Source organism: Lathamus discolor, chromosome 6, assembly GCF_037157495.1.
Source record: "Lathamus discolor isolate bLatDis1 chromosome 6, bLatDis1.hap1, whole genome shotgun sequence".
NCBI classification, from domain to species: Eukaryota; Metazoa; Chordata; class Aves; order Psittaciformes; family Psittacidae; genus Lathamus; species Lathamus discolor.
In genome coordinates this window covers 30,061,068-30,083,542 of record NC_088889.1, presented here as the reverse complement: position 1 = coordinate 30,083,542, position 22,475 = coordinate 30,061,068, and the positions used below count along the sequence as shown (strand labels likewise).

The 22,475-nt window shown below is 44.5% G+C and overlaps 3 protein-coding genes across 3 annotated transcripts; 2 read left to right on the top strand and 1 right to left on the bottom strand.

Moving 5' to 3' along the window:
* The first annotated feature begins 1,323 nt into the window (after nucleotides 1-1,323).
* On the top strand, nucleotides 1,324-5,734 carry LYSET (lysosomal enzyme trafficking factor). The gene is made up of 2 exons (XM_065685591.1): nucleotides 1,324-1,508; nucleotides 3,557-5,734. Exon 2 carries the CDS (start codon nucleotides 3,573-3,575, stop codon nucleotides 3,966-3,968), a length of 396 nt encoding a protein of 131 aa, XP_065541663.1. The 5' UTR covers nucleotides 1,324-1,508; nucleotides 3,557-3,572; the 3' UTR covers nucleotides 3,969-5,734.
* A 3,082-nt stretch (nucleotides 5,735-8,816) lies between these two features.
* LOC136017360 (EKC/KEOPS complex subunit GON7-like) lies at nucleotides 8,817-9,640 on the bottom strand. The gene is made up of 2 exons (XM_065685592.1): nucleotides 9,392-9,640; nucleotides 8,817-9,302 (listed from the first exon to the last, which is right to left on the bottom strand). Exons 1-2 carry the CDS (start codon nucleotides 9,594-9,596, stop codon nucleotides 9,166-9,168), a joined length of 342 nt encoding a protein of 113 aa, XP_065541664.1. The 5' UTR covers nucleotides 9,597-9,640; the 3' UTR covers nucleotides 8,817-9,165.
* A 74-nt stretch (nucleotides 9,641-9,714) lies between these two features.
* Nucleotides 9,715-21,365, top strand: UBR7 (ubiquitin protein ligase E3 component n-recognin 7). The gene is made up of 11 exons (XM_065685590.1): nucleotides 9,715-9,992; nucleotides 10,114-10,247; nucleotides 10,988-11,048; nucleotides 12,561-12,656; nucleotides 13,961-14,014; nucleotides 15,213-15,318; nucleotides 16,507-16,688; nucleotides 17,264-17,395; nucleotides 17,798-17,960; nucleotides 18,827-18,888; nucleotides 19,667-21,365. Exons 1-11 carry the CDS (start codon nucleotides 9,822-9,824, stop codon nucleotides 19,757-19,759), a joined length of 1,254 nt encoding a protein of 417 aa, XP_065541662.1. The 5' UTR covers nucleotides 9,715-9,821; the 3' UTR covers nucleotides 19,760-21,365.
* The last annotated feature ends 1,110 nt before the right edge of the window (nucleotides 21,366-22,475 follow it).

Below are 22,475 nucleotides of genomic sequence, written 5' to 3'. Positions count from 1 at the left end.
AACTAGCACAGGAAGTATGTGTTAGAGAAATATTTAAACACCCTCTGCACAAGCAAATTTACCAAACATAATTGTGGTACATGTCAGTGAACTGCAAGTGACAAAATCAGGTTGTTTCTGTCAATTTAGACAATCACTTGGCTTCCTTGAGGCCTTTTCCCAGTACCATTATTTTCAAATAATTTACTTCAGTAAGCCAGTAAGGTGCATTTATGTGTAAACACACACTGGTTTTTAAGTATATATGTCGGCTGTTGGGAGACTGTTAGTTTCCATTGGTATTTTCCTCAATGCATCGCACCTGGCTAATGCAGCTGATGTAAAGAGTTAACCAATGTATGGGGGGGGGTTAGGGTTAAGCTGCTTGCTTAACAATGTTATTGCTTGCCCATACTCAACAAACATTTATCATGCTCATTATGCTGTGCTAGAACAGGATGGGAGGACAAGGCTCCTGATAAGAGGAAGGAACAGTAACCAGGCTCCTGCTTTCTGGGCCCTGCAACTGGCCAAAACCAGCTTTGTGGTTTGGACAATGACCAAGTCACCAGGGAGCATGCACAACTACTAGAGGTAGAAAGTTTAAGCCGAGGAAGACTCATTTACTTCATCTTGAGACCCTCGCCCACAGCAACCAGGAGCTACTGCACAGGCACAAAGGACCTTTTAGCTCAGTATAATACGAAGCGGGGATAGGACATGAGTATGTATAGGCATGTTGTGGAACCTGATGAATATGGGTAATTTTAGAGAATAAATGAGGGGAGAGACGAGGTTGTGGCACACATGCCTTTGGAGGAATGATCCCCCATGTGCCTCAGCTGAATAAAGCATACCTACTTGACAACTTTGACGAGTTATGGAGTCTACCCGCGTATCACTGCCAACTTTAAAACAACCATTTTGAGTTTCTCCTCTCATCGACTGCTGCCACAATCAAAATAACACTCTCGAACTGGCAAAGTGGCGAAGGGTGAGTGGTATACCAAGTCACTGTGGCACAGCCTTGTCCACCACAGCACACTGGAGGCTGGTGTTCTGCATCGTTGCTGAGCTGCCTGACCCCAGTCTCTCCTCCACCACCACATAGAGCTGCACTAACGCTGAAACGACAACAGCTCTGGGCAGACAGCCACGACTACAGTAACCGAAGGGTCATTAAGGAAGGCGAACACCAACATAGCACTGTGCGGCCTTCGCTGGCCGCCATTTTGGGCGAGGCCAACCACGCCACAGAGAGGCGCGGGCACCAGCCAAGATGGCCGCCGGCCAGCCTGCCCCGCCCCGCCCCTCCCCGGCTCGGATGCAGACGGGCGTGCACCGGAAGCGCTTCTCCCCATGCCGGAAGCGCGAGGGTTCCGGCAGGGTGGCCGGGCGGCGATGGCAGCGGGCCGGCAGTGGCGCGGCGGGCCGTCGGGGCTCTCCGTCTCCCGGTGTGGCGGCGCGGGCTGAGGGGAGCGGGCCGCCTTCCGCCGCCCTCCCGCTCCCTTCTTCTCCGCTGGAGGAAGGTAAGGGGCTGCTGGTGTCGGGGAAGGAGCCGCTGTGGCGGAGCGCCGCTTGACGGGGCGCTGGTCCAGCGCCTGGTGTGGGGCTGAGAGCCTCGGGCGTTGCCAGCTGCCGGTTTGCGCGGCCTGTTGAGGGAGAAGAGCCCAGGATCAGATGCGGAATGCGAGCGGACGGCTCTGCTAACCACCGCGGGTGCCGCGGGAGCTGCGAGTGAAAACGGTCTCGAAACGATAAATAAGAAAGCTCTTTAAGTGTTGTTTCTGACTGTTTCGGTGTAACATAGAGCTGAGGCTCCTCTTCTGGCTTCTAGCAAGGGCAGGACAAAAACGGCTAATGTTTGCTTTCTTAAATCTACTGTAGTTTTAACATTGTGGTTTCAATGCTTACATTCCTTTTGAAGACTTATTTTGTCTGAAGGCAGCTGCGTGCTAGCCGTCTCCAAAATGCCCAGCTACTGGAAAGAACATGCAGTGATTTAGCCGTTGGATAAACATGGACTCTTAGAGTTTTAGGTTTTTACCCAGTGGGTTAACAGCTTCTTACACAAATTTTTCGGTTGTCCTACTAAAATATTAACTCGGGGTATAAAACAGAAGCATTCTGTTATGTAGAAGGAAAAGCTAAGCAACAGCTGCCCCAGATGTCAGTAATGTATTTTGGGTATTTAGTGTCACTATATGTTTAATTCTCTTAGCCATCATAGACATAGCAGTGTGAGGTCCAGAGCAACTCCCGAGCTACCCTGATCAGATTCTGCCAGGTCAGTATTGAGGATATCCTTCAGACGTGGGAAACCAGGAGGCCTTTTCAAGATTGCTAACCGAACAAATCAGTCTAGCCTTAGGAAAGGGGGTTTAGACAGGTGCAGTGATTTTTATTTAATTAATTGTGGTAAACTTTTTCATACTTCTATTCATAATTATTATTCTGTATGCATAATACATTATTGAATCAGTATTTCTGCCTAGTATTTTTAAAGCCTAATATATTTTCTTAAAACAGTACTGCATAACTTGATTTTAACTCTTGTGAAAAATAATAAAACCGCAGCAGTCTGAATGCATGTTTGTTAGGAGAACTCTTATCAGCTGCAGTGAAGCAATTGTTCACCCTGCCCTGCCCAAGGCTATTTTTAGGGAAGGTGGTGATGACTTCTTGATATGAGTGGAGGCACTTCAGTTAGTGTGTTTGTAACTGCTTTGGGGAGAGTGTTTCAAGTCACTTAGACCCATACAGCCAGCCAGTGATCTTAAACCAACTAAAACTGAGCCCAGTAGTGTCCCTGGTGCTTTGATAATTTATGCTTCTTGACTCGTGTCTGGTTTGTTCTGCATGGTGTCAATTACAAGTACAGGTGTTCAGCTTCTTTCCTCCAGAAGACATACTGTAACTGATCACACAGAGCAGAAGTACAGTTAGGTGCAAGTAATATGCTTACAGTATCTTTATGTATGTAGATGAGTACACATACAGACCTTTAGTACACGTTCAAATTGAAAACATCCTTATAGGTGGTTCATAGGTGGGCACTCCGCTAGAGCTTAATAAAACTGGATGTTGCTACACTGCAAACAAGCAGCAATGCTCCTGTTACTGCTGGCTAGCAGCATGTTTATCTAGCAGATGTCAAAGAACTTTACAAACTTTATGAATTTATAGAAAGTCTTATTATTACCACCCTGCAGCTAGAAGCATTGAGGGCAGATGGGGTAAGTAACTTACCCAATTCATGGCTTCTGTTTTTTTCACTCAGTGCTTGACTTTAGCCTGGTGTATTTGTAGCTAGCAGGCCCTAAAGTGGCCAGAGCCATCGACGGAGTGTTATATGTAATTACTATTAGTCTGTTGCTCACATAGCACTATGACTTTCTCTGACGTAGAGAGAACTCGGGTCTTCAGAAGTGGATGTGTGTGCTGTTTCATTAATACATTAATACATAACATTAATACATACATTAATTAATACATTAATACATACATGAAAATCAAGCCTCATCTGCATCCCCTCTTTCTCCAACCTATACTGAATGTTTGTCACCTTTTGTTCCAGGTGCAGAGCATGGAGAATGATGAACTTCCGCCAGAGGATGGGATGGATTGGTGTGGGGTTGTACTTGTTAGCAAGTGCTGCAGCTTTTTATTACGTCTTTGAAATAAATGAGACTTACAACAAACTAGCACTGGAGCACATTCAGCAACACCCCAAGGAACCACAGGAAGGAACCACATGGATGCACTCCTTAAAAGTACGACTGCTATCCTTGCCTTTTTGGCTGTGGACTATAATATTTTTAATACCATATTTACAGATGTTCTTGTTCCTCTATTCCTGTACAAGAGCTGACCCCAAAACTGTTGGGTATTGCATCATTCCTATCTGCTTGGCTGTTATTTGCAATCGCCATCAAACATTTGTGAAGGCCTCTAATCAAATCAGTAGATTACAACTGATTGACACTTAGCTCAATTTCTAGTTTCTGTAGCTGTTTTGAAGCAATTGCATATGCCTGATCTAATCGCAAGACTGAAGTTCTGAGTGGAGGCTGGAAAGATCCTTTTCTTTCATACTGTTAAGCAATGAAGAGAGTGACTGTTTTCTATTTAAAAAAAAAAATAACTGCAAAGGTTTTTAAATATGGGTCTATCGGGATGGCCAGAGTGAGACACCCTATGTGACACTTGATGGAAGTATTCCTCGTTTTGCCTTAATGATGCAAAATTGCAACACTCCATCTGAAATGTCCTGTGGGGAAATAAGTTTCTGGTCTATGACTTTACTCCTCTTAGCAAAAAAGTGATTTCCTATGTTTTCCCTTGGAGTAAAATCAATGAAAAGTTACTTCTTTTGTGGTAAATGTAAAAGAAACAAAATCAGAATATGATTATAAAAGCTGCACTTAACACAATCACAATTCTTTGATTTTTTTTTTTTATATTTTTTTTTCCTAAGTAATATCTACATCAGTGCTGGTTTTTAATGATTTTTTTTTTTAAATAAGTTTAGATATAAATACAGGAAGCAAAGAATAAAGTTTGTGCAAACCTTTGAAGAGAAAAAGGTGCTTTTTTTTGTTTTTCCTGTGGTAGCAGACATTTTTCAGTAACCACAACAGTGCCATGTTGTAGTAGGTAGGCAGTGAGTATTGGCATAGGCCTGAAGCTTGGTGCTTTAATCTCTTCCTATGATGTCAAAAGCAGCTTATGCTGATATTTGCTATAGTCTGCACAAAACTTCATGTGTGTTTCTTTCTCCTATCTATAGAAATCTCCTTTGATAAAATTACAAGTGATTGGAATTTACTACCATACTAATTTCACTCTAGACATGGTGGAAAACTGTTCTGGGAGCACTGATGTACTAGGAAAAACTCTGAATTTGGGAATGTTAACTGGTTTTAGGTTGTGGGGAATGCTACCAACAGGTTGTAGGACAAGTAATCATATTTCTTTCAGAAATTTGAAGAAATGAGACCTTCTCATTCTTGTAATGAATGCAGATTTCTTCAGTCATACTGAAGTTTCACTGAGATTTCTTACCATAGTTTCAAACTCTATTTTTCAGTGCTATTTTGGCACAGCATTTGATTCTAACTACTGGATTGTGTATTTCAAACAATCTTGAACCTCTTCTTCTTGTCCTTATTTGTTTCTTCTTAGAATAACTAAATTTTTGAGCCAGCTGTGATGGAAGTAACCTTCCAAATGTGAAAACAGTGCAAAACATACTCTTTAAAAGCAGTAGGCACAGAACAGTTATGAACTAAACTCCTCAACTTTAATTTCAGTTCTGTGTGATTGTCTGTACCTAGTCATGACAAGTGCTAATCCATTTGTGACTAAGGGAACTCTGGAGGATAATACCAGCCTTCTCTTACTTTGGAAAGAGAACACTATTTTCAGTGTTGCTGTGTTTAAGCATGGCAGTTACCTCCAAATGCAAACAAAGTTTAAGGTGGTGTATTTTGAGACACTGGTTTCAAACCCCAGCATTGGTGCTAGGACCTGAAAACAATGTAGCCTTTACAAGAAGGTTTTAAGTTCTAAGTGCAATATGAAAAGGAGGAAGCTGCCATCTTAATATGATGAAGTAAGAATAAACTCTGACTTACAGTATCTTTGGGAGTCAGAGCTTTTAAGTTGTGTTGTTTCCTGCCTTTAAAAATCACCATCCTATTTATCTATAAAATAAAAACTTTTCAATGTTTATAAACAGAAGTCTGTTAATGCCCATAGATATCAGTGGCTTTATTTTTTGTTGTTGCTTATGTTTGTTGCAAGATAGCAGTGCTGGCAGTCAGCTGCTGTAGCTTACTCTTCTGTCCTTCCCTCAGTGTGTATGTTCAGTTGATCTTTTTTCATTGCCTTTTTATGCTCTGTGCCCTAATTACTTGCCTGTAGTGTGGGGGTGACTGGATGAAACTGAATCCTTTTGTCATTTTTCTACCTTTGTGTGACAAGGAGGTACCACTGGCTGGACTATGTTTTTAACTCGATGCCGTAAGTTTTTAAACTCAGCAGTTGTCTTAAAGAAGAACAGTGTAGGGGAGGGGGGTTGGAACTAGATGATATTAAGGTCCTTTCCAACCCTAACTATTCTATGATTCTAAGAGGAAGCATCAAAAATAGAAAATGATAGGAAGAAGTGCCTAAGCTTCTGTTGTACAAGCACATGGCCTTTAGTAAATTCGTCAGTGTGCCTCATGTGATGAGCCAAGCTGGCTGGATGTGGAGCATGTGCTGGGTGCAGAGATGGCTTACAGAACGGAGGCTTGTGTTTGTAGACTTTCGCATTAGAAGCCTGGTTTTGGATTAAAGCTGCTGACAAGCATGAGCTTTACAACTAATTACAGAATGACAGTCTAATTCAAGCAAATGCTATGTCTCTAAGGATTTGAGCTTGAGTTGGAAAGCAGTAATGGAGAGACTTAGTATAACCTGTCAACCTGGTGCATAGGAATACTGGACAATAGATGAGGAAAGCTAGCTCTGATAGTGCTTCCAGCATTTTTGGCACCAGCAGAATATGAGCAGGTGGAGTCTTACCCACAAAATAAAGGAAAGACTAAGATCTAATTATTAAATGTTTTTTCACTGTAGTCTTCTTCTTTTAAAAGAAGTAGTGAAATAACTTTAAGCTTGATTAGTTAGGGTTTGTTGCTTTAGACCAGAGGTTTTCAGTCCCTGATGTGCCAGTGGACTTTTTACACAATCTTTCTATATAAAGACTCCAAATTCATGCCTGATGTTGCATGTTGCTTTGTAGCCTCCCACAGTTCACACTACTGTTGAAGTGTTCAGGACTGTGATTGGGAGGGGGATGACACACTATTCCCAGATGTAGCTCTGCAAGCAGTTTCCAAAGCTGCAGAACAGAGCTCATAAAAGACATCTGCACTTTAAGTACAGGCTGCATGAAGGAGCTCTTTTGATGCATTTATCAGGCTTTTTGTACTGTGTTGCCTTTGCCATTTTGATAAGCCACTTCCTTCAATGCTACTTCCTTCGATAAATTATCTACCCTAAAACACTTTAAGCATCTTATCACTTTAAGATTTTGCAGCCTGACAAGTGATGAGGATTAATTTATGTCATTTGCTGTCATCCCAGGTCCTCAGCAACTAAATCTCCATAGTCTTCAGAGTTGGTCTTTTCCCCTAAGTTATGGCTCTGTCATATCTACTGAGAGAATAATGGGTGTGTGAACTTCTTAATAATAGGTAAAGATGTAAATATGTTTACTATGCTTCAGTTCCAACACACCCCTGCCCCTTCCAAAGAAACCCAGGCAATTTTGTGCTCATAAAAATTCATTATTTATTCTGATACTTTGTCCTCCATACGTAAGACTTGATCAGTTTCTATAATATATAAACAAACTGCCAGCAGAACATGTAAACATGAAGAAAGCTTTTCATACTATTAAACTAGTCAGTAAATTTCTGCTAGAGAAGCCTCTTGGGGTCCGGCAAGCTCTACAGAGTGGCTGTTTAGAATGTTTTATGCCTGTTCACAGAAGCATGCGCTGAACAAACTGGGAATTAAAGTAACATATGTGAAGAACTGACAACTTTCCCCTTGCAAGAAGCATCTATTTTGGGGGGGGGGGCTTCAACCACCCAGATATTTGTTGAAGGGATAACACAGCCCAGTGCACACAGACAAGGAAATTCCTACAGATCACTGAAAGTAACACTTTGTTAAAAGTGGTGGAGGAGCCAACAAGGAAGGGTGTGTTGCTAGACCTTGTACTTACAAACCAGGCTGAATGTGTAAAGGTTGGGGCAGCCTTGGCTGTAGCGATCATGATATGGTAGAAGTTAGGATCCTGCATGGGGGAAGCAAAACAGCAAGCAGGACTACAACCCTAAACTTCTGGAGAGCTAACTTAGGCTCTTCAACACCTACTTAATAGAATGCTATGGGCCTAGAACAGAAGGAAGTTGAAGAGACCTCATCAGTATTTAAGCACTACTTCCTCCAGGCCCAATTCCAGTGTACTCGCATGATCAAGGAAAGGGGCCAGGAGACCTGCATGGATGAGCAGGAGTTCCCAGTAGTCCTGCCTTTGAAGTGGGGGTTGGACTAGATGATCTCCAGAGGTTCCTTCCAAGCCCAATGATTCTGTGACATTCCACATGCTGCATTATCATCAGAAGAATGAGTTACCTTAGCAGAGAGATTGGGTGATGCTGATTTACACAGGCAAGAGCAGCTATACATAATGTACTCATAGGTGTTACTTGAATATTTATACTTTCTCCCTCTCCAAAACAAACTACAGCAAACAGTGTAGATAATTATGAGAGTTCTGCATGGGCAGAACATTGAGCTGTGTTGTTCACTGTATTTGACTTAGCACCTGAGCCTAAAAATCAGCCTGGATAAAGGATGGAAGAAAATACATAAACATAACTGCTGCATAAAAAGAAAAACCCAAATATCTTGAGAAAACAGGCTCAGGACAGACAGCTGGGTTTGAATTGTGGAATGTCAGACAACTTTCAAAGTCACACTGACTTGCCGGGCTGTTACAAAAACTCAGGATTTTTTGAGACCAAGATTACCAACTCTGTCAATCCACTTCATATATGACCTTTTCCAGGACAACACTTCATTGCTGGGTGACAAGAATAAACCTTTTTGGTGATAAGCAAAAATAGCCTTCCACTGTAGGGCTGCTCAGGAATGGACACAGTCTTACAAATATTCTTTAATTCTGAATACTGTAGTGGCCTTATACTGCTTTCTCTCCATAGAAAGTTGTGCTGTACCATTTTAAGATCATGTCTGACAAAATAACTCACTCCTGATTTTACTACGTAAGAGTTTATTTTAAGTCGCATGAATAAATACAATGACTTAGAAAATGTCGTTAAGAATGTAGCAGTCAGAAGACTTGGGAGAACAGTTTTACATCTGTCAACTGGTCTACCAAAAATTCTCAACATAACATTGGCTCCCTGCAACCAACACGCTGCTGACACCAAGGTGCATCCTTTTCTTATGGCCTCCCTGTTAAAACAGCGTCGGGACCGACCATTTCACTTTCCGAACAGGAGCAGAAGCGCCGCAGGCTTCCGCTTGGCCCTGCCAGGACACCCTCACACCCGGTGCAGCTAGAGTGTCTCCCTCCAGGCCTGACCACAGTACCCAGTGCCGTCACCATGGCTGCTGAACCCTCGTCCGCTTTGGCGGTGGGTCGTCGGCGTTTGCTTTCGTGTCGATACTGTTTTCGCCTTCATCTTCCTCATCCTCCTCCTGCTCATCGTCGTCGTCGTCGTCATCCTGGGCGTCACCTGACGGGGGTCAACCGCGCGCGGATGAGCGGCGCGGGGGCAGCGGAGCCTCCGCGCCGCGCTCCCGCCCGCTCCCCGCCGGCACTCACCGCGTGGGCCGCCGCCGCCGGCCGCCTCTCTCTCGGCCCGCACCAGGGGCGCCAGCAGCTCCACCACCCGCTCCCGCAGCTCGGCCAGGCTCTGCCGCAGCCCGCGCAGCTGCCCGGCCTCGCCCTCCTCCGCCAGGCGCGGCAGCGGCACCCGCACCGACCGCGTCTCGCCGTCGGAGCCCCTCAGCTCCGCCACCAGCTCCATCGCCCCGCCCGGCAGCGCGGGCAGCCCGCGCGTCCGGCCCGGCCCCGCCCCGCCCCGCCCGCCGGTCACGTGCTCGCCGCCCGCGCGATCGCGGCTCACCGCTCTCTTTGACCACGCGCGGCCCCGGTCACGTGAGGCCCGCGGTTCCGCTTCCGCTGTGGCGCCCCCTGGCGCCTCGGCCGCGTGCTTCCCGCCGCATCTCGCCCTCGGCCTCGCGTCCCGGCGATGGAAGCGGCGGCGGCGCCGGAGGGCGCGGAGCCGGGCGGCGGCGGCGGCGGCGGCGCGGAGGAGCCCGTGGTCTCCCTGGCGGAGGTGCTGGCCGAGAACGAGGAGCTCGAGAAGGAGGCGCGGGCCGTGCTGGGGGGCAGCGACCACGAGCGCTGCAGCTACTCCCAGGTGGGGGCGGGGTCGCGCGGGGCGGGGCCGGGGGCGGGGCCGCCCGGGGCAGGGGCCCGCGCCCCTCCGGGGCAGGGACCCCGCAGCGGCCTCTGTATCTCGCGTCGGTGTCGCCCCGCAGGGAGCGGTGAAGAGGCAGGCGCTGTACGCCTGCAGCACCTGCACGCCGCCCGGGGGGGAGCCGGCGGGGATCTGCCTGGCCTGCAGCTACGAGTGCCACGGCACCCACCGCCTCTTCGAGCTCTACACCAAGAGGTACCGCGGGGCGGGGCGGGGCCGCGGGCCCGGGCCGGCGGCGGAAGGCGCGCTGCGGCTCGAGCCCCCTCAGCCGCGCTCCCCTGGGCAGCCTCCTACCGAGCCGGCTCCTCAGGGCCGGGCAGGGCAGGCGGTGTGCGCCCAGCGCCTCCGGCGTCCTGCCCCTCCGGACCGGGGTGCGGGCTGAGCTGCGCTGGCTGCGGGACTTCACCAGAGCTGCCTCCGCTCTCTGGTGCGCTTCGGTGAGGCAGGGCAACTCGTACTTAGTACACCGCTCCCAGCAAAGCTGCACTGGCGACTGAGGTCAGGTCACCGAGGTACCCACCTTCTCCTTCTCTTGGCACACCAGCCCTGTTTAAGTGAGAGCTTAAGGTGTCTGGATAGGAGACAAGAGCTTAATCACCGTCATGGATCTGGTTTTTGGAAATGAAGCGGTTCAGGCTCCTATTCCCCCAGCACTCGTGATTGTGTTTTTAAGTGTGGCAATTGCAGTACCCAGGGTTAGCTCTGTACCGTTGCGGCCTCCCAGCCAAGCGCTGCTGTCAGTGATGGTCTTAGCTGAGAGATCTGTTGAGAACACCTTGTGAGAGGGTAAGGCCACTTCTGACTGATGCTGTTGTTTAAGCACTGCAAGAATGTTTTTATGTCTTACAATAAACTGATGGGAATCTTTATGAACACGAAACCTGATGTGTTTTCTGTTAATAAACCCACCTGAAACGCTGTGCTTTTCTTTCCAGGAACTTCCGCTGTGACTGTGGAAATAGCAAGTTCAAAAATCTGCAGTGCAAGTTACTGCCAGTAAGTGCAAATAGGGGTTTTGTGCATGCAGAATTGAAATGATGGTATTGGGAGGTCGGTGCCTTGCCTCAGCCAGTGCTGACGCACACGGTGCCTCTGCTTTTCCCAGCAAGTTAAACAAGGTGGGAGTATTACAGCATAAGATAAAACTGTTGAGAGATCAAAGGGAAATGTGAGCAGAGAGGAAATGTGTTGTGGTGCCTGCACTAATACATCCCATTGGCTTTAAGCTGGCTTCAGGGGAAGCTTTTAGGTGTAATTTTGCTGTTGCATTAAAGAAATTCAAGCTTTTTCTATTTCCAAAGGAACAGTTCCCTCCCCTTATTCATGGTGGTGTTAGTGCCGTAATCTTTTTTGGTTGGTTGTCACCAGAGCCCACTGATGGGGCAGCTTTTTACTGCATTAAGCCTTCTGTGCTTTCATTTCGTTGGGCATTTTGGACTTGTTAAGTAGTTGATAATACTCTGAAAAACAGCAACAGGAAGCTGCTTGGCTTGCTTGCAGCACTGCTCCCTGTGTAATAACAGTCCAAATGTGGAAACAGCCAGTGGTTTTGTGTATGCCCATTTTGTTCTGTCAGAACTGGGATGGATCCAGAGCTAGTCAGCACAGGACCATAATCCAGTGATCCCTACAGAGACACCTGTGACGATTTTAAGATGTTACTGTTTCTAATTCAAGTCAGTGAAATGGATCATGTGGTTGTTCCTCCTTTAGTTCAGCGCAAAATCAATTGTACTGGTTAAGTGACCTTCAGCATCCACCTATTTATGTGTCTGACTTGACGGGTGCCAAGTGCTCACATCCCGTGTCCTGTCTTTGTCACAATAGTGGTAGAAAGTGCTTTGTAGTAACATCATAAATGGTCACAGCTCTTTCTGGAGGGGCCATTGGTGGCTTTAGGCTGCAACTACATGTGGTTCTGAAACCCTCTGGCTGCAGCTGTATTAGCTGAGGGGTTTGTTTGTTCATTTGTTTGTTTTTTAAATGAAATTGCCTGTAATTGAGTTTCATTCAGCATGTTTTGTCATTTAGATAATTCTCTCCTGTAGAATGAGGTTTGTATGACACAAATTTAGTGGAAGCTCAGTGGTAAGATTAAGCAGAGTCAGGTTTGGATCACAATCTGGATGTTAAAAAAAAAACTGAAGGGGAAGGTGCGCAATAAATCTACAGTTGTTGCTATAATGCAGCAGGTAGGCATAGCTGGTGATTAGAACTCTTACATCGTTCTGGATTAGCAGTAGTTTAACAAACACCACAGTTGCCATTTATTAGAAAGGTGTAGAGACTGGTTTTCCTTTTGAACTTCAGTATTCCCCACGTGCCCTGTCTGCTGCTCACTATATAGCATAGGTACCTTTCTTTTTGGATCTTCAAGCTGACGAGTATAATTATTGCTTTTGGTAATTAAAGTGCAACAGGAATGTTTGTTTGGGGTTTTGTTTCTAGATTCTGTATATTTTCAGTCTTGTTTTTCACTGCATTACTGAGATACTTTTTTCCCTCTAGGAAAAGGGCAAGGTGAATGCAGGAAATAAGTATAATGACAATTTCTATGGATTATACTGTACTTGTAAAAGACCTTATCCTGATCCTGAAGATGAGGTAAGAAATACAAAAGCCGATAGTACTCATATATAGATGGTATTTATGCAAAGTATTGTGCAAAGGGTCGTCGCTGAGCTGCTTTACAGCAAAGAACCCACTTCAAGAAATCTTATGTTCCATATTGCTCTTGGTTCTCATACATCTTGCCCAGGGAGGTTGTGAATGCTGCATCCCTGGCAGTGTTCAAGGCCAGGTTGGATGAAGCCTTGGGTGGTATGGTTTAGTGTGAAATGTTCCTGCCCATGGCAGGGGGGTTGGAACTAGGTGATCTTAAGGTCCTTTCCAACCCTAACTGTTCTATGATTCTATTCTATATACAGTAATTATCAGGGGGTTTTTTAATGATAAAATATGTTTATGCCTTAAAGACAGATGAGGAGGACAAGCCATCATTTGGAGAAAGTGCTGCGGTTCTCTCTGCTTTCCTCTTTTTAAAGTAGAAACTCCTCTATATGGGGTTCCCTTAGTGGGGGGTTTCTCATCATCTTAAGAAATGTGGCAGTAGCCCGGTAAACACATTACACATGTTAGGAGAAACCATAATCTGCTTCCTTGTGTCTGCAACAGTGCTCTGATGAGGCTTCTGGGAGGGGGAGAGTCTGTCCTGTAGCACTGGCTTTAGCTTTCCTTTATGGTAGTCACAACACTTTTTGTCCCTCTGAAGTATTAAAATACACCACTTGGTTTTGCACATGCACACTTCTGTTTGCAGTCATAGAAATCAGGTGTTTTAAAGAATAAGGAGGGAGCAAGTCCTATAAATACAAAAAGTGTTTTACAAACTCACCTCTCTGAAGTTCAGAGATAACTAAACATTTCTAAAGAAATCATTAATAATTGTTTCCCGACAGAGCAGTTTGTGTTGTACTATGTTGTGGCCAGCTAAGTTAGGACTCCGGTGTTCCTCTGTAAACCTGATGACATGATGGGTATCAGTAGCTTTCTTTTGCTAAGCTGCCTGTTAATGCTTTTCTCTTTACAAGAAGAAAGATGCCAACAGTGTATTAGCTTTTATCAGCTCTTTTGTGAGAATGTCATGCTCTAAAAGGAAAACAAGTTTTGTAATAATAAATGGGAATTTCCACAGTCTCGATAAACAACAAATTACATATGCTGTTGAAGTTCAGGGAAGCAAACTGACTAATGAAGCAGTTAACTACTAATGTAATGGCAGCTCCCTGTGGATAGGTGAAGAGGGAAGTGCAATTCACTTGAGCAGGCTTTGCATAATACTGTCATTTGAGGCTTGTGAAAGACTCTAGAAGTTGCTATTAATGCTAATAATATGACTGTTCATCTAGATTCCAGATGAGATGATCCAGTGTATAGTCTGTGAAGACTGGTTCCATGGAAGGGTAAGGAAACTACAAGTAGCAGAATTGCCACTTGCATAGAAATAAGTTACTGTCAGTTACGTTTGTATGGTTATTCCTATTTTAAAAGGTTTGCTTTAGTTCTCAAAAGATTAGTACAGGAGTTCTGGGGTATTTCTTTTCATCCTGTGCAAAGGAAAATTGAAAGTTCAGTCTTGTGCTGCTGTCCTCTCCAGTCCAAAAAAACCCTTTTTGGGTTTTTTGGAAGAGTTCTGCCTCTTTGAAGTTTACTGCCGCAGAATAAAGTAACAACTTTGCAACTGTCTCTTTGACTAGAAAATTCTAGTCAGTGCAACTGGTGAGCAAAAGATTCTTACTGAGGCACATTATGATCAAATACCCAAACAGTTCTTCATGCAAAAGAATGCTTTTAAAACTGTAATTCCTATAAGTAGCAAGGAAGAACTGTGCTGTTGGTTCATGATTACAAACTTTGGAGAAATCTTTTAAAAGCAGCTCAGCACTTCAGTGAGTGCCCTACTTAATGCGGGAGCATTAAGGATTCAGCCTTATGCCTTGAAGGGCACGCGCGAGGTTCTGTGTTTGAAGTTGCAGGATCAAAGAATTAAGAAAAGATGATTGGCTTCAGTTGGGCTCTGTAGTTGAACTGTAGGATTCTTTTGTGTAAAGGTGTGTATGAATGTTACGCAGTTCACTGTGAGCCTTGAAGAATGCTTTTTGAAAGAAAGCCACTAAGCACTTTTAATTGCCTAAATATTTCTCACCAGGTTATGGAGAGCTTTGGAACCTAATTCTTCCCAAGTGCATTACGTGACCAGTATGAAGACTTAAAATCTCTTGCACATAAGGAAGCAATCATAAAAAGTTATTTAAGAGTTCACATGTGCAGTATGCAAGAGGTATCTTCAGCTGTCCTATGTTTAGGACAGTGTAGAAGAATATTTAGAATATTTAGAAATGAGATAGGACTGAGATTTCTGAATGTGTAGAAGGCATAAAAGAGTGTAGACAAAGACATAATTGTTTCAGTTTTTCCTTGGGATTTTTGTCAGCTCTTTTCAGTCTTTAAATTATACTGCTAATTGTTGTAGAGTTAGCAGGAGTGTATGACTGCGGTGAAACTGTGACAGCAGTTGATGTTGTACTTCCTCTAAGTCTAGAATTGAGTGTTAACTTGCAGCAAATGTTTCACTGCTGTATCCTTGTTTCATTTTGACAGCATCTTGGTGCAGTTCCCCCTGAAAGTGGAGACTTCCATGAAATGGTATGCCAAGCCTGCATGAACCACTGCCATTTCCTCTGGGCTTATGCATCACAGTTAGCAGGTAAAGAAACTTGAGATATCTGAGCCAATATTTGGTTAGCATGTGTTAGTCATATATGATTGATAAATAACTTAATACTGTTTAAGTGGTTGGAGAAATTATACTCGATATATTGGACAGTCACCTTCAGCAGTGGAACATGCAGGACTGCACAGACTGTTCTGTATTTCTCATTCCTAAATCTTAGTTCTGTGGTGCTCACTCATTTATTTTATCAAAGATGTGCTAGCACATAGATAGCTGAAGATTTAGTACTTGTCTTAGTGAACTTAATTTCTAAACTGAATCAAAGAATTGAAGAGTCATCCTAAGGGGAGCAATGAGACAAACAGCTGAGCATAAGAGGCTCTGAGCAGCAGAGAATGACTGACAAGTGACCTGGAATGAATGTGTAAAACATTAATCTGGGTAGAGCTGGGGCTGTGCTCAGGACACATCCCCTGCAGGCCTCTGTCTGCTATGTGGTCTCTGCAGGGTAGATGACTTGATTTCTGTGGAAAGAGCTGGTTTCACATGGTCTGCTAAACATTGCTTATATCAACTGATAACTGATCTCTTATGTGCCAGAAATTTCGATGTTAATTTTAAGGATTCCAAGATGGCCTACCTGGAGTTCTGTTCCCTCTAAAGTAAATATAGTACAGAATGGGGATTTTGGTTTGTTTTAGATTTTCTGTTTCTAACCAGCTATATCACAGGGCACACATTTGAATCGCCATCAAAAGAAAAACTTGTTTTAAATAAGGAAGGGATTGGTGTAGTTAATCTGTCATGGGAGTTTTTGAGGTGTGTGTCTGGGGGAAATGAAGGACTCTGGCACAAAGTCAGCAAAATATATGTGACAGCTACTGAACCAGCAATAGCCGTCAAGGGGTATCAAGACAGACAAGCATCTTAGTACAGACCTATCTCAGATTGTCCCTCTCCTACAACACAGATTTTGTGAAGCAGAGTATTTTAGAATAGGATTCTGAGAGGTGAAGACAACTGGTGAAAGAGGAAGCGGTTTCTTTGTCTACCTAGGTCACTGTGTCTTTGGGCAGGCTGTAGAGTACATCCAGGACCCTGCAGTGTATGAGCTGATCTAGGTGCTCTTTGACACTGCAGTGTAAAGCAGAAAGAACATCTGTGATAGGCAGTGTGCTGTCTGGTACAGTATTCTCACTTATGTGGGTATTTATCTTCCAGTTCCTCCTTTGACCAAAGTGAACTCCCTTGAAGGTGAAGGGGTTTTCCTGAAGGTTAAGGAAAGTGAAGAGCAGAAAAAAGAAATAAAAGAAAGTGGAGTGGAACACCAGGAAATGAAGGAAGAAAAGCAAACAGAACAGTGTAACGAGCCTTCCACTAGCTTTGGGTCTGCCTGTCCGGAGGTAAAATGTACCTTCTTTTCTGTCCTGTTCATTTTCATACTGATGGTAGCTGAGGCAAAGCCCACTTCCTTCTGTATAGGTTCAGTGAACAGCTAAAAGCTTTCAGTCTGTCTCCATGTGCCTCTTCAGTCACTGACACTTTAAATGTGTGGTCTCTGTGGAGTACAGCGTAGGCTGTGGAACACCATTGTAGAAATGGCTGACAGGAGCATAGTGTCTGTTTGCCGATAGGTCAGATCCATCCCTTCCTGTCAGTCACCTGGCCTTTACACTGAGGCACTTGCTGAGTTTGTTCTAATATAAGGATGTTATGCTTTGTAACTGCATTTGCATGATAGTCCAGCTCTGATTTTTTAAACATTTATAGCTGTTGCAGTAAATTTCTGCAGAAATTTCCAGTGGAAACTGCTAAAACCACATCAGAATCCTCGTGGATGAAATGGTGATGTAGGTTGTTTAGAAAAATAGATGTCTGAGACAAAAGAAGAATCTTGCATAAGGAAAACCACATGTTGGAAAGAATGGAGTGTGCTGGAAGTGATGGTGCAGAGCACTAAACACCCATTTTAATTCAGGTGGTTACTAAGCGCGAGGAGCCAGTCTGCAAGCTGAAGGAACTCCAGAGCAAGCCGTTCTTAAAAAAAGACAGTGCCACCTTTTGGCCGCTGAACTGGAGAAGCAAACTGTGCACCTGTGAAGACTGCTTGGTACGTATCCTCTCTTCGTTATGGTCACTGGCGTGGGGTAAGCAGGGAGGACCTCCGAGAGGATCTTTATCTACAAGAGAAGCTTGTAGAAAAAATCTGTGTAAGTAAGTATTCTTACTCTGCATATAAATACCTACCCTCCCCTCCATCCCACGTAAAGAAACACACTGAATCTGTCAGAATTAATGCAGCATGAATGAGCTTCTAACTGTTTCTATCTTCTTTGCTGCTTAAATCCAGTATTGCTTTAGAAATTGTGATAGAGAGATGCCTGAAATGCTGGGTACAAAATTTACATTATTTTGATTGTTATTTGTGATACTGAACACAAAAAGGATTGGGGAGAGCATCTCCATCTCAGACTTTTTGTAACATAGAAGTAAATTTTACTTTATTCTCCAGAAAATGTATTCAGAGCTTGAAGTGCAGTTCCTGACAGATGAATGTGACACTGTCTTGGCTTACGAAAATAAAGGTACCAGTGACCAAGAAACAGAGAGGAGAGATCCTTTAATGGACACCCTCAACAGCATGAACAGAGTTCAGCAAGTAGAACTCATCTGTGGTAAATACAACTTCATTTTTAGAATCTGCCTTGAAACTTTAACTGAACAGGTTCCCGTGAGGATTAGTATTGGGTTTTGCAGTGTGGTGTCAAGCTGGTTTTGAAGTAACGTGTGGAAGACTGTATGAAGATGGCACTTCAGTCAGGATTCCTCTAGAGACATTTGTTCTCTCTGGCCTGTTGTTACAACTTTAACTTACATTGAGGAACTAGCTGGTATGGGAACTTTTCCCCTATTTAACATTTTTAGATATTGTGTCAATAGTAATTTCTTGTAACATGAATATTTAAACATTAATTTACATTTCTGCTCTCTGGCTTATTTATCTTACCCTGTTCTGTTGTTTGGCAATCTCCTGTTGTCTGGGGGTGTGCCAGGCAGTGTGCCACTGGGGCGCAGTGTGCTCCCTGGCAGCTCTGCCCAGAGTATATTGACAAGGCAGTGCTGAGGTCCTTTATAACTAGAGCAGTTTCCCCCTTCTGAGTGAGAAGTTTGTACTCTGGCAAGGGTAGTTGTTCAGTTCTGAGTTACAGGCGAGGACATCCCACTACAACCCCTATGTGCTTTTGCTGTGGGAAGCTGGGAGCAGGGGTAGTCTTGATTGATTGGACTGATTCACCAGTGAACTTGTGCATGTTTCTCTGAAGATCAACCTGAACAGGAACTCAGAATGCATGGGCTGGCCTGATAAATCATTAGGCTTCTCATATTTATCTGGCCTTGCCTTTCTTACTGTTTATAATCCAGCTCAAACTTGAGTTGTCTCAAGTAAATGTAATAAATGACAAGAAGAACAAAGTCTTCTTGAGCCAGTGTTAAACTAAAGCTGGCATCTTCTTGTGTTTAATTTCCCTTGCCCACCCAGAATACAATGATTTGAAGACGGAACTGACAGAGTATCTCAGGAGATTCGCCGATGAGGGAACGGTAAGACACAGCTTGCAGAATTTGTTTGCCGGAACCTGTGCTGTGGTACTATTGTGGGGTGGGTGCTGGACATGATAAGAACTTTTTCCTCTCTGTTGGAGTAGCTGGCACTGCAGTAGAAACAAGAAATCCCTGATTCCATGCGAATTTACAAGTTGCATTTCCTTAAAGACATTGTAACAGGGACCGCACAGAAATCTGTCTAAGAAGTACTGAGAGCACTTCTTAATTTAAATGAAACTTGTGTTGCTCTATGAAAAGCATTCAGGACAAAAGCTCTTAACCTTTATGTTTTTTCTTAGGTTGAATTTAAACCCTTAGAATAAGGACTGACTAAATACTGGCAAACAGCCTTCTCAGTTGTTTCCTGGGAGGAGTTTGCATGCTGTGATTAACCAGCACATGCATTTTGTTGGCTTACTTGCTGAATTGCCATTCTTAGTTACACTGTTCTGAGTCTGAAAGTGAGCTCCTAAAAAGCTTGCTTTGTGTTAATTTTTCTGGCAATAAAAGCGAGTGGTCAAAGCCATTAAAAAGTACCATCAGGAGCTTTGCTCCGTGTGCTTGCTCTGCCTTTGGGGAGCTTCTTCCTCTGTGTTCTCTTACAGTGAAATTTGGACATTACTAGCCTTCTTCGGGTAGAACAGGAAAGCTGCTTAGTGAGCTGTAACAGAGGGGATTTGGGATACCTGCTTTTATGCATGTGGGGTAGGGAGGGAAATGGATCATTTAATTGAAAACGTGTAGCACAACTTGGGTTTCATGCTGCTTCCCGTAGGTGGTTAAAAGAGAAGACATTCAGCACTTCTTTGAAGAGTTTCAGTCTCGGAAAAGACAACGGACTAACAGGATGCAGTACTACTGTAGTTAGACTGAGAGGGTTTGGGTCTGAAAGGACGACTGGGCAAACAGTATTCACTGGCAAACAGCGGCGGCATCTCCAATATTTGACTTCTCATCAAAATCCAACTGTCCAGGAAATGTCTTCATTTTGTCTCATACTTCCTTTATTTGTAGCGACTAAAGTGTGATCCTAACAGATACATGATTGCATTTGTAGGGATTTCAGAGTCCTGATGGACTTTGCATTCCTGTGAAAGCTGGCTGTGTCCTTCCAGGGTGGGCGGCTTGTTCCAGGAACAGCATCCCACTGTTTATTCCTTTCTGCCTTTCACTTGTTTTCCTGTTAGTGCCTATTGCTGTGCATGGTACTAAACCCTCGTGGGGTCTGCCTGCCCTCCTTCTGTGCAGTGCAGGGCGGACGCTTTCACTGTGCTTTGCAAGACTGGAGTGCTTTTCTAACGTGCTGTAAATGGCTCTGTATCATCTCTCCAGATGTAGTAACTTTATCCGAGTGTCCCTGCACAAAGGAAGTGTCTGTTCACTACACAGTTCCCTGAAGGGCAGAGAAGGGAACCCTGTTACACCCTATTACAGCTGTGGGGTGAAATTACATTCCAACACGAGGGTCACATAGAATGGTTTGGGTTGGAAGGGACCTTAAAGGTCATTTAGTTCCAACCCCCTGCCATGGGCAGCGACACCTTCCACTAAATCAGGTTGCTCAAAGCCCCGTCCAACCTGGCGTTGAGCACTGCCAGGGATGGGGCAGGTGACCTACCCAGCACTGTGCTGCTGCAGGCTTGCTCTTTGCTGTGGAGGTGCTCCCAGTGCAGGTGGAAGATGAGAAATCACAGGTTAGGCTTGATGCAGCAAAATGCTGTCTGCTTTTATAAATTCCGAAAATTTGTTTCTGATATTATACAGTGATGTTTTACATACAAAAAGGATTGGCACATGGGCGTTATTGGCACAGGAGACTGTACAGTCTCCAGGAAGAGGTACCAAATTGCAAATTATGCATTGGGAGGAGGTTGTTTTAGGAGTTAAAATGTGCTTTCATTTTAAAAACTCTCCTGTTGCCAATTATGCCACTTCATAAATGGCTGTAAAGACACTGCAGCATCCTGGCATTTTGCTACAGTATAAATTGTGTGATCTTTTTATAATCACTGTGATACTCCTGGAACAGATGTTTCACTCACTTTTAAGAATCTACTTAGCTACAATTAAATAGTGACTTTTCATAAGTTTGGAGCCTAATGTAGTTTTTAGTTTCCTTTACCCACAAACCCCAAAACATACATTAAGAAAGTTCTACTTTTTAACTCCTGCTTTATGTAGTTTGAGGATTTCCTTACCATGGGGTACTGTTCTGCTTCCATGTTAATGACTTGAGAGGAAAAGCCAGACCTTTATCTATCATTTTCCCTACTAATTGTTTCTGACCACTTTATTTACAAAAGCTAGTTCTAGCCTAGGGCTGCAGTTCATGGGTTTGTTTCATGCAAAATGACTAATTGCTTTTCAGGTTAACTCTGGGTATTGTATGTGCTTTTTTTTGTAGCAGCTGTTAGGGAATTGTAACTGCGTATCTACCTACAGTATCTCAAAATTAAATAACTGTTTGATCTCTACTGTCTTGTTTTGTTGAAGAGCTGCTGCAGTGGTGTTCCCACCCAAGCCCAGGGCAGCGCAGCGAGGAGCTGTTAGCTGTGGGGCCTAGATGCACCCAGTGTTCCTAGACCTTTGCCTGGACTGGTTCAGGCAGGTGTGACAGGAGGTAAAGTTCTGAGCAAGATTAAAAGCAGACCAGGGTGAGGTTTCCTCTGTATGGCTGTTCTCAGCATGGCATTGATTAAAGGGTTGGGGGAAGAAAATGCTTTGAGGCAAGTGCTGTCCTGCGTGCCACCTTCTAGATGGAGGCCCTCAGCTCTCCAAGCGGTGCTGTCCTCCCCCAGCATATACCAAGTCACAGCAGCTACCAGGGTGCACATCAACAGGAGAGGGAGGCCCAGCTCAGCACACACTGTACTTGAGCAGCCACAGCAATGGTGCACAGAGGAGGGAGTTCAGTGGCAGGAAGGTTTTTAACCCAAGCGTGTAATTCGCACAAAGCGGAGTCAGTGGCTGCAGTGGCACCAACACTCCTGGAAAATGAAGGGGAAGTCTGTAACAATTAATGTTACATTCGGCCAGTTTAGAAGTAGCTCCTAAATGTTACCTTCCTAAATGTTACCTTCCTGGATGTGGGAACAGAGGGGTCAGTAATTACCATGTAAGACCAGAGGAGTAGTCTCTCTCCCCAGCCCACTTCCCATCGGGACAGAAGGCAGGTGTTCTGCTGTTGTACATCACAGTGAGACTAGTCAAGGCTTTCTGGGGCTGGACGACACAATTCTGAACTCAAGGCCCTGAAGTAGCAAAGCACTTGTTTCTGTGAATGGTGTAATGAGTGTTCAGCTGATGCAGGGCAAGTGCTGCTCAAGAGAACACTGGGTACCTAATGAGTGACTGGGTCTGGCTGCTCTGCTGAGAAAATAAACACTTCCTGGATCAAGGGCTAAGCCCCACAGCCCTTACTGCATGGAACCCTTTGCCTTTAATAGCAAACAGTCTCAGCCAACAAAGCTCTAGCCAGGACACACTGAACTATGTCACCAAGCAGCTTACTAAGCTGCTTGAAGCGGCGTGTATCAGAGATCCTTGATGCTCAGAGCACTGTTGTGCAGTTTCTGCCCCAGAAA